The sequence below is a fragment of the Hakea prostrata genome, unplaced genomic scaffold, assembly GCF_041222555.1.
Source record: "Hakea prostrata isolate BN-2017 unplaced genomic scaffold, UWA_Hpros_2 contig_19, whole genome shotgun sequence".
In the NCBI taxonomy this organism is placed as follows: domain Eukaryota; kingdom Viridiplantae; phylum Streptophyta; class Magnoliopsida; order Proteales; family Proteaceae; genus Hakea; species Hakea prostrata.
Window position 1 is genome coordinate 132947 of NW_028291138.1, and position 15704 is coordinate 148650.

The following is a 15704-nucleotide window of genomic DNA, read 5'->3' on the forward strand; positions in this document are numbered from 1 at the left end:
TTCACACCTATTCAGCGGCACATATATTAGTAAATCCCCCAACCCATTAACATCAATTTGCCAGCCAAAAAAAATACAAAACAAGTGGTCGAGATCGAAATAATCCTCACCGGTTGACTGCACAAATGCGCAGCACAGAAGCAATTCGCTGCGATACCATGGGCGAAATAGGCAGCCACGATTCCGAACAGGTGGAAGTAGTGACAGTTTTTTTTTTTGGTAAAGTAGTAGTGACAGTTCATGTGCTTATAAAGTCCATGCCTTCTGCCAGAATCCTTATAGGTGTTCAGTTGTGGGTTTTTCAGATCTTTTCGCTTGGTGGTTGAATCTATTTAGTCTGCTTTTGAGTTTGCGTTTCTGCTGTTTCTGGGAAAACCATGGCTGCCAATCTCATGCGTGCTCTTCAGTACGATCGCTATGGTGGGGGAGCTGCTGGATTGAAGGTGATTTTCATTTTCCTTTCTTTTCTTTTCTTTTTTTTTTTTCCAATTATTTCCATTTAATTTGCCCTGTAAATTCCCTGTGTTCATTTTTGTTCAATTTATTTATGCTTGTCCAATTTTCGTAAAAAGAGACTTCAATTGGTTTATATCAGGACGACGCCATCTTTAGTTTCATCGAGAAGATGCGATATATGACCCTTTTTAATGGTTCAGCATAATGAATTTGTTTTCGTAATTCTGAAACAGATCCTTCTGTTCTTCGTAGTGTTCATCCATGTTTTGGTTTAAGAGTTTTATTTTGCAGAAGATCATAGAATTGCTCTATTTTGGAAAAATTACCAAGAAATCAGTAGACACCTAGGTTATGTGGAAAAAGCACAGTGTGTGTCTGAAAAGATACTCCCGAAGTGCGCTTTTGACTAGAAATCTTCTCATTTAAAACAAATCCATGAAGAGAACACAGACCAATAGTAGTCAAGGCTATGTTATTGACCTGAAATTTTCAAAATTTTTAATTTAAAGGAGAATAAATCAATTAAAAGAAAACCAACCAACGGTGGTTAAGGTTATTGCTATCCAACCAGCATTGATAAATATTAAGCTTTAGAGAAAAAGATTCTTTTTGGTTTACGTTGATTGTACCAGATTCCTCATGTGTATCCAAAGCCACATGCTGGAAGAAAAGATAGAGAAAAAAAGAAATTAGAAGAGGAAGAAGACAATTCAACTTTCTCACCCTGCAAACTCTTTAATTTATTATGTCTTTGTCATGCTTCACCTAACCCTAAAGGTTCATTAAAGAGCATTTTCATTGGGAAAGCCTCCTTAGGGAATTGCTTTAATGAGGGTGATTCTATGGCCATCCATTCCGTTGTCCCTTCATGCATAAACTTGCACACATATTGTCCCTTCATGCATAAACTTGCACACATATGAAATCACAGTAATTAACCAAGTAACATGAAACTTTACACAACTTTCTTCTTCTCCAGACAACTGCTGCATATTTTACTGCTGTATTTTGCTTGGTAAAATTGTATTTAACCACCGGTTCAGATTGGCCAAAGAAACTTCAACAACCATAGGCAGTTCCAGAATGAGTGATCTTCCTTCCCTCACTTACCTTCATCCTTATGTGTTCAATATGTAAGCTCCATCAAATCAATCTTCTCTAATGAACTGGAAACTTTGAGATCAAGTCTGAAAACATTCTTGAAGTTCCTCTGATGCATGGTTGATTTCATGGTGAGGAATTTAGGGATAAATCGTACAGCTTACATCTTGAAGTTCATTAAGCACTGAACCTCCAATATTATGTATGATATACATTATTTAGATAGTGATAGAAGAGTCACTTAAAAGTCCATTCAAGATCAGCTGACCTAGAAGCAAGGTCATTTTTTCAGATTCTGGTAACAGTATGGTGATTTACAGAGTTGTCCTGATGCTGTGAGAAATACTGTTGATCAGATTCAGGTTGTAGTATGATCCAGAAGTCTAGAACGGAAATGCAAAAGGATATAGACTTAGGATTAATGAAGCTATCTGAGTGCTAGTGATGGAACACAGCAGAAAGAGTAAACATTAACAAAATCATTAATCAGCACTGAACAGAATAACCAAAGTCTTACCAAAAATAAATAAATGAATAAAGAATAACCAAAGGTAAATGCATGTCCAGATCTGACCTTTATCTCTGATAGAAGGATACATAGTAGAATGTATAGAAAGATAAAAGGTTAGAAGGCTAGGTATCCACCTAAGCCTCACCCAGGATCTACTAGGTACATTTTTGAATACAGATAAAGCTTTCTTTAGAAAATCTGAACTTCTTATAGCTCATGATCGATGGGTCGTGCTTGGCCCACTGATCAAGTGCTCACTTGTTAAACGCTGGGATGACTGGTCACGGATTCAAGTCCTTGAAACAGGGTTAAAGATGTGTACATTTGATCTTCCGCAGACCAGGGTGCTGAGTGTGGGTGTCTTATGCACTGGAGGTTAACATTCCTGATGTGACCAGGTGATGTAACCCAAAATTTAGGGTTTCTTTATTTGGTTAATTAGCCCTAAAATCAGGGTTACTCCAAGATCCTCTCCTTGTGAACCAGCAATTGATGACCAACAATTGTAGTTGAGGATCAAATGGGATGGCTTTTGGAGAAGAAAAGGGAAAGCTAAAAATTAACCACTTGGGATGGCTTGGGAAAAAATTGTAATTTGATTATGGAAAGGGGCTAGGGTAAGTTAGGATTTTAATAAACCTAGTTGGTAATAGATTTGGTGCCAATTAATGGCTGTGGGATACACAGGGATACCCTAGGTAGGTTGTGGGGGAAGGGAAATAGAACTAGGATGTTGTGGCAATGGGAAGGGAATGTTTAGGGTTTTAACAAACCCAAATGAGATGATTAGGGTAATCGATATGGGACCTAAAGGGAAAATGGGGGACCTAGCGGTTGCTTATAGGGACAATTGGATGAAGGTATGGGCTTCGGCTGAGGTTCTTGATTGATCTTGAAGAGGTTCTTCAAGCTCTTGCGAGAATATAGAATCTTTCTTTCTTACTCTTTCTTTTATTTTCTTCTTGCTGTCTTTTCTGATTTCTTTCTTTTCTAATACTGCCGCAAGATCAAGAAAAGGGAGAAAGAAAACTGGCGGGAGGAGGGGAAGGGCTGGGGAAGGTCCAACGCTGATAGGGGAGGGGTTCTAGGACTGCTGCAGGTTAGGGGAGGGGTTGGGGAGAGTCTGTGATTGGGGGAGGGCTGCTGTAATTCCAGAATTAAAGTTAGAGAGGGTGGGAAAGTCTTGCAGTTGAAGGGGAAGGGAGGGGGAACTCTTGCATGAGCTACGGAAAGGGGAGGGGGCTGGTACTTAACTTGGAACGAGACTTGAGCTGCTGTAGTTTCTTTGACTAGGTGCTGCGGAAGCTTGAAGAAGGAAAAACTTGAAATGAATTGTAGAATTGCATCACACTCAGCCGTGGGATTCCTCCTAGGAACCCACGACTTACTCTTCCTTCAATTCTTCGATTTTATTCAATAACTCAAGACTAATTCAATTAAATATATAAAATTGGATATGGACTCAAGAAAATATAAAGAAAATGTAGATAAAAATAATAACCAAAAGAAGTGGGAAAATGACCAGACCACCCCTTGTAGGGTTTGGCTGGCCCACTTGGTTCGCCAATGGGCTTGGTTCTTGGCCCAATTTACTGTTCCGGGAAGGGAGGTAGCCAGGTAGGCTTGCTTTCATCCCCAGGGATCTGGTATATGAAACGGTACATAAACTGCAACTGCAGGTTTTCAGATTCTGTCAGTCTGCTAGGATCTGAAATCTGAGCTGGTCTCCCTCCTCCTCTGGTACGTCTGCTTATACCTTGCATCTACATCATATGCTTATCTTGATGGTTTGCCTCTTTGGAGCCATTTTGCTGGTCAAAATGACCTTTATATGGAGAGTACTGCTCTTTCAATTAGGGACATTTCAAGTTTCAAAATCCTCCATTAAATGGCCCACCATTTTATGAATTCTGTCATTTGTATTTAAAGAGTTAATTGAGGGGCAAGCCTTGGTGCAATGGTCAGCTGATCACAGTGGTAGCCTGTATCCAGGAATCGAAACAGCCTCTCAGCAAAAATTGTTGGGTAAGGCTGCACTGAAAAAATGCATGCTCAGACTTTGCTTGTGTGGAAGCCTTCAGCACTAGGTCGCCCTTTTTCCTATTTGAAGAGTTAATTCAAGTTCCCCTGAACTTCCTAAAGCAGGATCTTCAACCAAATTTCAAAGAATATAAGCTTATGTTGGGGAAATTAGACTGGCTGAAATTAAAAAGAGATGTTGAGAACTCACGTAGAAAAAATTTGAACGTCATCAGAGCTGGTAGGTGGCAGATATATGCATCATCAAGAGAACCTTAACCATAAAGTATTCATGTTTTCACTGCAACATCAATCGGTATAAACATATGGTGGGGCCCTGGACTATCTGACTTGTTTTTGCAGAGGTTTGATGGATTTTTCTCAATTTTGGTGGTTCTTGCTTAGGCTTTCTAACTTTTGTTTCCTCCTTTCGTAGCATGTGGAAGTTCCAGTTCCCGCCCCAAAGAAAGACGAAGTTTTGGTGAAGGTGGAAGCAAGAAGTCTAAATCCGGTTGATTGGAAGATTCAAAAGGGCATGATACGACCAATCATGCCAGGCAAATTCCCTTACATTCCAGGTAAATGCAGAGGACTTTTCTGTTATGCATTTGTTTTAGATTATTTATATTCTGCTACTGGTTTTCATGAGGGTTGGAATGGCAATGACTGTCAAATATTTCCCATTTGTAGTAAACTGTATGTTTTGTTATGAGCACTAGAGTTAGATTTCTCATGCAGAATGGGATCTGCATGATTTACTTCAATTGTGCACCGATCTTGCTTCCCAACCATTACAGATGCTACGTGTCTGACTATTTTGAAACTGTCCAATCCGATTCTTAATTTTTGATACTTGGTTTCCAATGCACCAATGCAAACCCAGGTACATCAGTTGAATGAATTTACTGGTGAAACGCTTAGTGGTTTCTCTTAATTTATGCTAGTTATACTTTAGTCATGCTGGACTAATTGCTTTTATTTAGTGGCTTAGAAATGTCTACTTCACGATGACATGCAAATGCCAGCTAGACCTAAGATGTGGAAGATAAAACCAACCCTGGTTGTCTGGTCATTTGTTAGCCAAGGAATAGACACATTAACTCTTTTAAGGCTCAATGTATGGAATTAGAGGCAGTCAGAGATGCTCTTCATATAGCATGCTCACTCCAGCTCTCTATATGTCAATCTTCACAGATTGTCAGGTGGCTGTTAGGGCTCTTCATGGGCAGGTGCAATCTCTTGATTTGCCAAGTGACAGCTTAGGGAGATTCTCAAGTTAGCTTGTAATTTTCAGTTTGTTCAGTTTAACTATGCATAGATCAAAACAATCTTTATGCAGATTACCTAGCTCGTCGGTCTAAACAATTCAGTTTTTCTAGAGTTTGGTGGCAGCGCCCCCCCCCCCCCCCCCCAAAATAAATAAATAAATGATAATAATAATAAAAGAAGAAGAAAAGGAAATCTTTTGAGGCTATGCTTTATGTCATTTAATACATTCAACAACTTCCTCTGTTCATGGACAGGGAGGTTTTAACTGTTCAAGTGGACATGCTAAGTAAAACATATGATGGGTTAATATTCATTTGGATAAAGTGGATGTTATTAGAATTTCAGCCACAACATGAATACACTATTGGATGAGCATCTGACACTATCGGTACTGTTGATTCGGAGGATCTAACCTCTGTCTCCAGGGTCATTATGTGTTCCCACTACTCCAAATATATAATAAGCTAATCATATATGAAAATAAATAACATTAATATTGCTAGCTAAAGATTTTCCTTATGTGTGGAATTGGGGTTGGTTGTTAACCCCTATGAAAGATTAGACTACGCAAACTTAGAAAAGCTTTGAGACAGGGTATGTTACTCTATGATTGTATCAAATTAGAGTTGTGTAGGCCAAGAAATGCCATTTCACTGGCAAATGAGAAAGTAATATGAAATTGGATGATGTTTGTCAGCTTAAGGGAAAACTTTTGAGCTTAAAAGTAATTCATAATTTCAAAGCAGTTGCTTGAGTTGAAAAGTATCTATTTGGTTCCTTGTACGACATTTTATCCTTTATCCTGGCTTTTATTCTGAAATTCAAAAATGAAAAGCACCAGAAACTTTGTCCTGATATTCACTCTTGATGAAACAGCTACTGACATAGCAGGAGAGGTGGTACAAGTTGGTCCTGGTGTCATGAATTTCAAAGCTGGTGACAAAGTTGTAGCTCTGCTTAGTCACTCTGTGAGTAATCACTGTCATTTTATGTACAATCTAACTCTTCATTTTGGAAGGATCAATGTGTAGCTGTCAAGATGTTGACCAGGTGATGTCTTCGTGCCACCGCAACAAGTGGCCAGACACATCCAAGGCGTCATCTCAGGCATATGGGATACCCAAATCAGATTGTCCACAATAGAAAGAAGGCATGGAAAGGGTGGAGAGTGGGAAGAAGAAAACCTGAAGGAGAAAATGAAGAACAAAAATACAAAACCTATTTAGAGCTGGAATCAGCACAAGGCATGGGTTTCAGGAATATGGTGCTAGCATTCATGACTTGGCCTTGGCTAGGTGTCCCTTGGGTATCCAGTTGCCTGGCAGCAGCCATGGATTACCATGGCACCATTGAATTACAAATTTAACTTCAAATTGGAAAGAGGAAAAAATAATAGTACTTTTAGCATTATTTACATTTGAAAGGTCACTAAATGGGTGGTCTTGAGTCATGGACTACCTGTTCGGGAAACTATGTCTAGCAACTTGAGCGGCTACCAGTTGGGCCTCTACACCTGACAGCCTAAGCTTTTTGAGGTGGATAAATCAATACTACCCTACCATATGTTTTATCTGGAGGAAAAGGGTAGTTGACCTCATAATTTGACCTGGCTCTCTTTTGTTTCTTAGTTTATTATGTGTTTCATCCTTGTTTTAGTCCTTCCACGATAATTCTTTCTTTCTTTCTTTTTCTTTTTCTTTTTCTTTTTCTCCTTTTTTTTTTTTTTTTTTTTTTTTTTTTTTTTTCCGGTTGTTGTTGTTGTTGTGGGGGTGGGGGTGGGGGAGGGGGGTGTTGGTGTTGGGTGGAGGTGGTCCTGAACCTGTACAGTTACCTAATGATGTTCTCATGTAATGTAATGATGGTACCTTAATAATTCATCCCTCATGAATAAGGAAAAAGGTCCCTTTTCGGAGAAAGATGGAAAATTGATCCACTTGGCAGCTATTCTACTTGTATACTTCACTTTGTTACATGACCCCCTGTTGTATTTCCATCATGAGGATGGAATATAATTGAGAGGACATGTTCCACATGGATGGAGAGTAAAGCTCCTTCATGATTTCTTGTATATTTGATGATTCTTATGAATCTTTCTATTGGCAGACGGGAGGTGGGTTTGCTGAGTTTGCTGTGGCCAAGAACAGTTTGACTGTGAATAGGCCTCCTGAGGTGTCAGCAGCTGAAGGAGCAGGTTTACCCGTAGCTGGCCTCACTGCACTGCAGGCCCTCACCCAGTCTGCTGGGATCAAGCTCAACAAGAGTGAGAAGCCAACAAACGTTCTAATCACTGCAGCATCAGGTGGTGTTGGTCACTATGCTGTTCAGCTGGCAAAACTTGGGAACGCGCATGTTACTGCAACTTGTGGGGCTCGGAACATTGAATTTGTCAAGAGCTTAGGAGCAGATGAGGTTATAGACTATAAAACCCCAGAAGGGGTAGCTCTAAAAAGCCCCTCTGGTAAGAAGTATGATGCAGTAATCCATTGTGCAACAGGCGTTGCTTGGTCTACTTTTGAGCCTAATTTAAGTGAACAAGGAAAGGTAGTAGATATTACTCCTGGTCCTACTGCCCTGTTTACCTTTGCAGTGAAGAAGCTAACCTTCTCCAAGAAGCAGCTGTTGCCTTTGATGATGAATGCTAAGTGTGAAAACCTTGAATTTCTTGTTGGGTTGGTGAAAGAAGGGAAGCTGAAGACAGTAGTGGACTCAAAACACCCTCTGAGCAAGGCTGAAGATGCCTGGGCAAAGATCATGGATGGCCATGCAACAGGGAAGGTCATTGTTGAGCCTTAGGAGGAATGATGTTTGGCTTTGTAACTTATGGTATGTCACTGTTTCTGTGAGTTGAGAGTTACTTGTGTAGATGTTGCGTGTAACAGAGTTAGGTTTGCACGAAAATACTCTTCACATCCTATTGTAGAAACAGCATGTGCATATGGGTTTTCCGAGTTTGGTTGTGTCAGACATGGTTGATTTATATTTTGTAATATTTTGTTAATGTATAGTATAAATCTTTAAAGAACTGCACTATCATGGCCCAAGTAGAGCTACCTAGTTGGAAAACAGAGATCTTAAATGTTCTGTCGTGGGTGAAATGCTATGGATGTGCATCAGCAGATGCATGGCAATGCATGAGATGATATTTGAACGATTTAAAACCTTGAAATCTCATCACTTGAGTTTTGTATTGATAAAGCAATTAAAAGCCTTGTTGGTCAGAAGAGATTTTATTGCTGAGAAAAAGAGAAGGCAATACTAAACTGTGCACGTAGTATACTATCATCACAAGGATTACAAATTCTCCTTCAGCTTATAAAAATGAGACTACAAAGTAAAGAAGAATATTTCGATAGAACCCAAATGACTCAGAGCAAACCTTTGTTGCAGCATCTGTTGTTAACTCTCTTTAAAACCTGAGCAAGTCTCCTGGTTTCAGGTTTACTCATTTTGCCCTGAACGTTTCTTTTTCCTTCCGTGCCTGCCGTCATAAGCCCGTGATTTTCCCCTTTTTGACCCACTAAAAGATCGCTTTTGGCTACGCGCATCAAGATCTTTGAGAACTACAGTTGGTGATGTGAACCAGAAATCCAAACCCGTGAATACAGAAGAACCAATTACCATCCCATGATCTCTAGGAGTACATCATTGACCAATCAAGGAGTTTCAAAGACGTAGACGATTTTATGTCTAACGGTCAGAATTTAAATTATGGTATCCAGTAGAACACGTAGGTCTCCCAGGTTGATTCCAGATGAGTGACGGAAATTGCAGTTCATGCAGTTTTTAAGTCTAAACTCCTGGCGGGTGAATTCATTTTTGAGTTTCTGTTTCTGCCTTTCAGGGAAACTATGGCAGCCAAGGTCATGCGCGCTGTGCAGTTCGATAGTTATGGTGGTGGAGCTGCCGGTTTGAAGGTGATTTTAGTTTCTGTTTCAGGCTTCATTCTATTTCTTAGTTTCGTTTTGCCATTTTAATCCCTGGATTCGTGTTTGTTCATTCTTCTGAAGATACTGCCTTGACTAATCCATCGTTATTGCTGTGAGAAGGTGTAGCCAGATCAAACTGGATTTTGCTTGGGAGCAGTGTCTATGTGGCACTGCTCCCAGCAGCTGACGCTCAAGATTGAAAGTTAGTGCTAGATTAAGTATCAACCATAGATTTAAGGCACATGCAAGAAAAAAAAATATTAAGTGGGAACAATGCCGGTTTTTTAGCCTCTAACTCGAACCACATTCGGTTCATTTGAAACCATGCGAACAAGCTACTCAGAAATCTTCTTTTCATACCCCTCTTCTTTGGCTTGAAATCTCTGACAAGTTCTTCACCTCAGTGTTGGCTTCTAAAAAAACAGAGTCGCCGGAAAAATTTCAAACCACAACCGTTTGATTGCACTCAAGAGATCTCGTTTTTTTGAGGCATTCCGTCGAACAATTGTTTTGCGGTATCCATCAACCCACATCTCGCATAGCCGGTGATCATGGCGTTCCATGAGTAAACGCCAGGGAAGAATCCCAGTCCCTCCATGATCGAATCGAAACAAGAAAAAGAAGAAAAAGAGGAGCGGTGATCATGGCGTTCCATGAGTAAACGCCAGGGAAGACTCCCAGTCCCTCCATGATCAAATCGAAACAAGAAAAAGAAGAAAAAGAGGAGCGGTGATCATTGCGTTCCATGAGTAAATGCCAGGGAAGAATCTCAGTCCCTCCAGAATCGATGCCAAGAAAAAGAAGAAAAAGAGGAGCAGATAGAAGAATCCGATTACAACTCTCGCACATACCCCCATACATGCTTTTTGAAGATGTTTTGAAGACGGATCTCAGAAGATATATATCTATATTATATATTAACATCTCGTTGGTTTTGGATTTGTTACGGCTTCGAGTCTCTCGTTTTTGAGCAACTGATTCGAAGGTTTCGTCTTCGTAGGGTTCCAATGTTTCTATCTGGCATTTTATCAAACAAGCTCTTCGCGGTCTCTATATCCCCAATTTTGAAGTACCCATCAATCATCGCGTTCCAGCACCCTCATCAAGCATCAGGCGAGCCTTAAGAACACAGTCGAAGGATTCATACATCACAATCCCAGATTCATACATTTCTTTTTATATAATGCATTTTCCTTCAAGATCCATACGATTCACCATGGACTTGATCTCCGATGGCTCTATTTCATCTTTGATCTTGAAGAGGACGTTGTGTTCGATGATTAGTGCTGACATTGTCGCCGGAGAAGTTGAAGATGATGACCGTAAAGCTTGAGACATGGAGGTGTTAAAGTTGAAGTTAAAGTTGAACCTGAGAGAGTGCAGAAGGAGAAGAATGAGGTTTTTGTTGATAACTACAGGTTTCTAAATCCAAACTAACAAGAGGTAAAAAAGGAAAAGAAAAAAACAGCCGGAAACAATCGGCGGTGGAGGATTCCAAAGAAGAGGGGTATGAAAAGAAGATTTAAGAGTCGCTTGGTTCGCATAGTTTCAAATGAACCGAATGTGGTTCGAGTTAGAAGCTAAAAAACCGGCATTGTTCCCACTTAATATTTTTTTTCTACATGTGCCTCAAATCTATGGTTGGTATTTAATCTAGCACTTAACTTTCAATCTTGAGCGTCAACTGCTGGGAGCAGTGCCACGTAGGCACTGCCCCCAAGCAAAATCCGATCAAACTGGTTCAGATAGATTATTACATTCCATGTTTGTCTATAGAGTTTTCCTGATCTTGTATGTTGTGGTTTTCTTTTCTTGTCTCATGGAATAGTTATTATTTAGATTTCACAAATCATGATTTTTACCACCTAATAACTTGCTAGTTTTAGCTGTGTGGTTGTGAAACTTTTCTCATATTTGGTTCTTGCTTAAGCTCTCTAGCTAACCTTGTTTTCTGCTTCTGTAGCATGTGGAAATTCCAGTTCCTACTCCGAAGAAAGATGAAGTTCTGGTGAAAGTGGAAGCAGTAAGTCTGAATCCGGTCGATTGGAAGATTCAGCAAGGGAAACTACGACCAATACGTATACCAAGCAAACTTCCTCACACACCAGGTAATCCATATGTTTTTGTTTCTCAACTCTTCTTGAAGAGTTTCTATATGGACTAAGTTGTCGTCATCCTCCCAGAGAGGAGCTTCATTTATCGCCATTCTACAGTCCACAAACCGCTCCAGGAGGTTTGCTACAACAATAACAACAAGCCTTATATCAACTAAATGGGGTATGGATCCCATACATTCACGCAAAGTGGAGATCTGTCCCCATATATACCCATATGGGTAGCTGATCCAGATTTAAACATGTATGGGGACTCTTGCAAATACTGACTACGTAAATTAATAATTAGCTGTTTGTATTTGTTTTTGAAGTACTGTTTGAACCTTATTTTCGCCTAAACCAACGCCTTAAACCTTAACCCATACCTAAAAATTGTAATTTTGATATGAAACATAATTGAGGCCTATTACACTCTACCTGTTCATATTAGATCTTAGAATCTGGTTCTCACTGATTTTCCATAAATTCTGGAGTACATTATTGATGTTTGTAAGCTTAGAGGAATACTTTCTGAGCATATGTAACTCATCATTTCTAAAGAGTTGCCTATGTTGAGTAAGCACATCCATCTGATACATCATTTACATTATATCTTCTGTCCTAACTTTTTGTCATTAGTTCTACCCAAAAAAAAAACTTTTTGTCATTAGCATTCTGAAATCCAAATTGAAAACTGAAAAGCATCAGAACTGTATCCTGATATTCACCCTTGGTGAGACAGGTTTAGACATGGCAGGAGAAGTGGTAGAAGTGGGTTCTGGTGTCAGGAAATTCAAAGCTGGCGACCAAGTTGTAGCTTATCTTCCAATGGCTGTGAGTAATCTCTGAAATTTTCCCTTCCTTTTCGAATTATAAACTGATTCTTTAATTTGGAATGATCGCATGCATAGTTGTCAAGATGTTCCCTAGGTGATGCCGAGGTATCAGACACGTCCAAGGCAAACCACCCATCTTAATCACAAATGGAAAACTAGGCATTGGAAGGGTGAGCGAGGAAAAATGATGAACAAGAATACGAAACATTAATAGAGCTGGAATTAGCAGCAAGCAATAGAGCTAGTTTCAATGGTGCTTGACTTGGTAACATACTCTCGCCTAGGTCTCACTGGGACTCGAAGTCGCGATTACGACTATGAGTTTCACCTGAAATCAGTAAAGAAACTCTGTGTGGAAAGAGTGGATCATGCCCTTGTACAAGAACAATGAATTAAACGTGACGTACAGTGGAATCCATGTGACTAATCCCCAGAGAGTCGCAGATGTCATTGTATAAGGACATGATCCGGATCCGTCTAGAAACTTGGGTGGTCAAAACAGTTGGGCTTCCCCATCTTGGCAGCCTAACCTTCTGGGACGGATAATTCAATACCACCCTACCTCATGACTTGTCTAGAGGAGGAAAGGCTAGTTGGCTTCAAAATTTGATCTGTTCTCTTTGCTTCCTTTTTGGTTGGTTCCTTTCATCTTTGTTATAATAGTCTAATTTGCGGTCTCTTCTTATGTATGAATGTAGAGAGGAGGTGCACTTGCTGAGTATGCTGTGGCCAGTGAGAGTTTGACAGTGATTAGACCTGCTGAAGTATCAGCAACTGAAGCAGCAGGCTTACCAGTAGCTGGCCGCACTGCACTCCAAGCCCTAACCCAAATTGCAGGGATCAAGCTCGACAGAAGTGAAAAGCCAACAAATGTTCTAATCACTGCTGCTTCAGGTGGTGTTGGTCACTATGCTGTTCAGCTAGCAAAACTTGGCAACATACACGTTACTGCTTCTTGTGGTGCTCGGAACATTGAGTTTGTCAAGAGCTTAGGAGCAAACGAGGTAATCGACTATAAAACTCCAAATGGAGCAGCCTTGAAGAGCCCTTCCGGTAGGAAGTATGATATAGTAATCCACTGTGCAAATGGCATCCCTTGGTCTACTTTTGAACCTAATTTAACCGAGAAAGGGAAGGTAATAGATATCACTTTTGGTCCTAGTGCTATGCTCACCTATGCAATACTGAAGCTAAAATTCTCCAAGAAGCAAATCTTGCCTTTGATATTTGATGGCAAGAGTGAGAACCTGGAATTTCTTCTTAAGTTGGTGAGAGAAGGGAAGATAAAAACAGTAGTTGACTCCAAACATTCTCTGAGCAAAGCTGAAGATGCCTGGGCAAAGAGCATGGATGGCCATGCTACAGGGAAGATCATTGTGGAGCCTTAAGTAAGATGTTTGGTTTTTGTCTATGTTATGGTGTGTTTGTTGGTTGAAAGACACCAGTTTCTTGATATTGAATGTATGTAGGGTGTATTATACGAGATATATATTCTCCAGTTTGGTTTCAAATTTTGATTTCCGTTTCCCCCCTAAAGATCATTTGTATTAAGAAAAACATGAAAATGGAACCATCGCAGTACTCCACACTCCAAATCCTCTTTCTCTGCCTATGGCAATGCCATCAGCAGGCTCAAAGATTTGATACTACTTGTACCAAAAAAAATCTGCTTGGCTAGATATCCACATCCTAAGTGCATCATATGACATTTCCTGCACAATTCTCTACTGATGTTGTTAAGAAATCAGCTATCAGGTTTGATACTCTAAAGCAATGCCAAATCTTTCAAGTTATCATGTCAAGGAAGGCCTTTAGATCTTTCCATCTTTGTTGAACATACCATGGCAACATATGCGACTGAGCCATTAACACCAAAGCTATAGAATCAATTTTCTCCTTCTCATCTCGAAGAATACCCCTTGCACCTGACAACCCTAGGTTACATAGAGAACTGCCATATATATTCAGATCTGCCCACTCATGCATTGGCCTCATGAAATCTATTTCATCCTATTTCTGTAATTTACATGGCATAGATTGATGCTTCTAGCATAGTGGTGGTAGCCTCTTATATAGAGGCAGTAAGACCAAAGTAGTGGTGGGTTGGGACATTCGTCTCTCCATTCTATCCCTCGTCCCTTCTTCCCCCCTCTAGGCCCATAGGCCTTCAATAGACCCTCTGGACAAATCTGGAGACAAGAAAAGAGTTATTAGTTACAACAAGAGGTGGAGCATGCCACCAGACTTTATTAAGCCCAAACAGATGAGCACCAGAGCAATATAGTTAGCGATCACATCATAGGTTCTAAGATATATAACTAAACATCACAAAGATAAACAAAGAACTCAACAGTTTAATCTCCCAGACCAAGCTAAGACTTGCCCAATCTAAAGAAGAGTCCTGCCCTTGTAGGGCCAAAATGATAGCTTGCAACACGTGCAGCCTAGAGGTATGAGAGTTACTAGCCAACAAAAAACCATCTCGAATTGCTTCTAACTCGATCACTAAAGCTGATATTCCCCTTCCCACTTTCGCCTATGCCCCCACAAAATCTTCCGTTGGGTCCTAAATAATAGAGCTATGACCAACCATCTAGTTGTTGGGATCCCAAGACCCATCTATGAAGAGTTGGAACCAACCTTCCTCTTCAATGTGAGTAGATCCGAGAGTAGCCTCATCCAAGGTAGAGTCAACTAACTTGCAACACCATCTTTGGATTTCAGAAATTAAGCTTGAACTTGATTTTAAAGTGGCTAAATAGAGGGAAAATAACCATTAAAAAGAGCAAAATTCCGGGATTTTGAGATTGCCCAGCATAATGAACTCCAAATGACATCTACTTCCTCCAAGTTATTTGAGTTTCTAAATCAAGTATGTACAAACTCCATCTAATTGAAAATAGAAGAACCCCTCAAGTCAGACGCATCAATTCTAAGAGATGAGAATCTCTAGCATGTGCGCACCTAAGTAATACATGTGAAAAAGTTCATAATCATTAGCACAGACCAGACATAAATGGGAGATTGCACCTAGCCAAATAAACAAAGAATTGCTTGATGGAAGAGCTTCATGAGTTGCTCTCCAAATGAAGTGTTTTATTTTGGGCTAAGTGGGGATTTTCCAAATCCTTTTCCATTGTTGGGATGCACTAGATGAAGATGCCACATTGCCTTGCAAGTGTGTAAGAGATGCTAATAATAGGCAATTCTAAACAGTGAAGTTTCCAGGTTTTGTCTTATCCCAAATCCAAGAATCCTCTGTAGATGAGGATAGGATTTGAATTTTGAAAATGGCATCCATTTCCCGATGGAAGAAATTAAAGAGCGTTTAACAAAGAAGTTTTCCATTGTAAGAGCTGCCAATCAATTAAGTCATTTTCCATTGCGGCATAGCATGTCATTTTGATATAACGGATGAGCCCAATGAGAATTATTCAAATGGTTTTTTTTTTTTTTTGGATAAAAAACTAGAAACTTTCATTAAGTAAAAAAA

General features: G+C 39.9%; 2 protein-coding genes across 2 annotated transcripts; both read left to right on the forward strand.

Moving 5' to 3' along the window:
* The first annotated feature begins 258 nt into the window (after positions 1–258).
* Positions 259–8378, forward strand: LOC148999258 (chloroplast envelope quinone oxidoreductase homolog). Its single transcript, XM_089141323.1, has 4 exons — positions 259–443; positions 4524–4665; positions 6233–6324; positions 7460–8378. The coding sequence occupies exons 1-4, from the start codon at positions 378–380 to the stop codon at positions 8147–8149; spliced, it is 990 nt and encodes a 329-aa protein (XP_088997449.1). The 5' UTR covers positions 259–377; the 3' UTR covers positions 8150–8378.
* An 811-nt stretch (positions 8379–9189) lies between these two features.
* Positions 9190–13831, forward strand: LOC148999259 (chloroplast envelope quinone oxidoreductase homolog). Its single transcript, XM_089141329.1, has 4 exons — positions 9190–9270; positions 11246–11390; positions 12118–12209; positions 12910–13831. The coding sequence occupies exons 1-4, from the start codon at positions 9205–9207 to the stop codon at positions 13597–13599; spliced, it is 993 nt and encodes a 330-aa protein (XP_088997455.1). The 5' UTR covers positions 9190–9204; the 3' UTR covers positions 13600–13831.
* The last annotated feature ends 1873 nt before the right edge of the window (positions 13832–15704 follow it).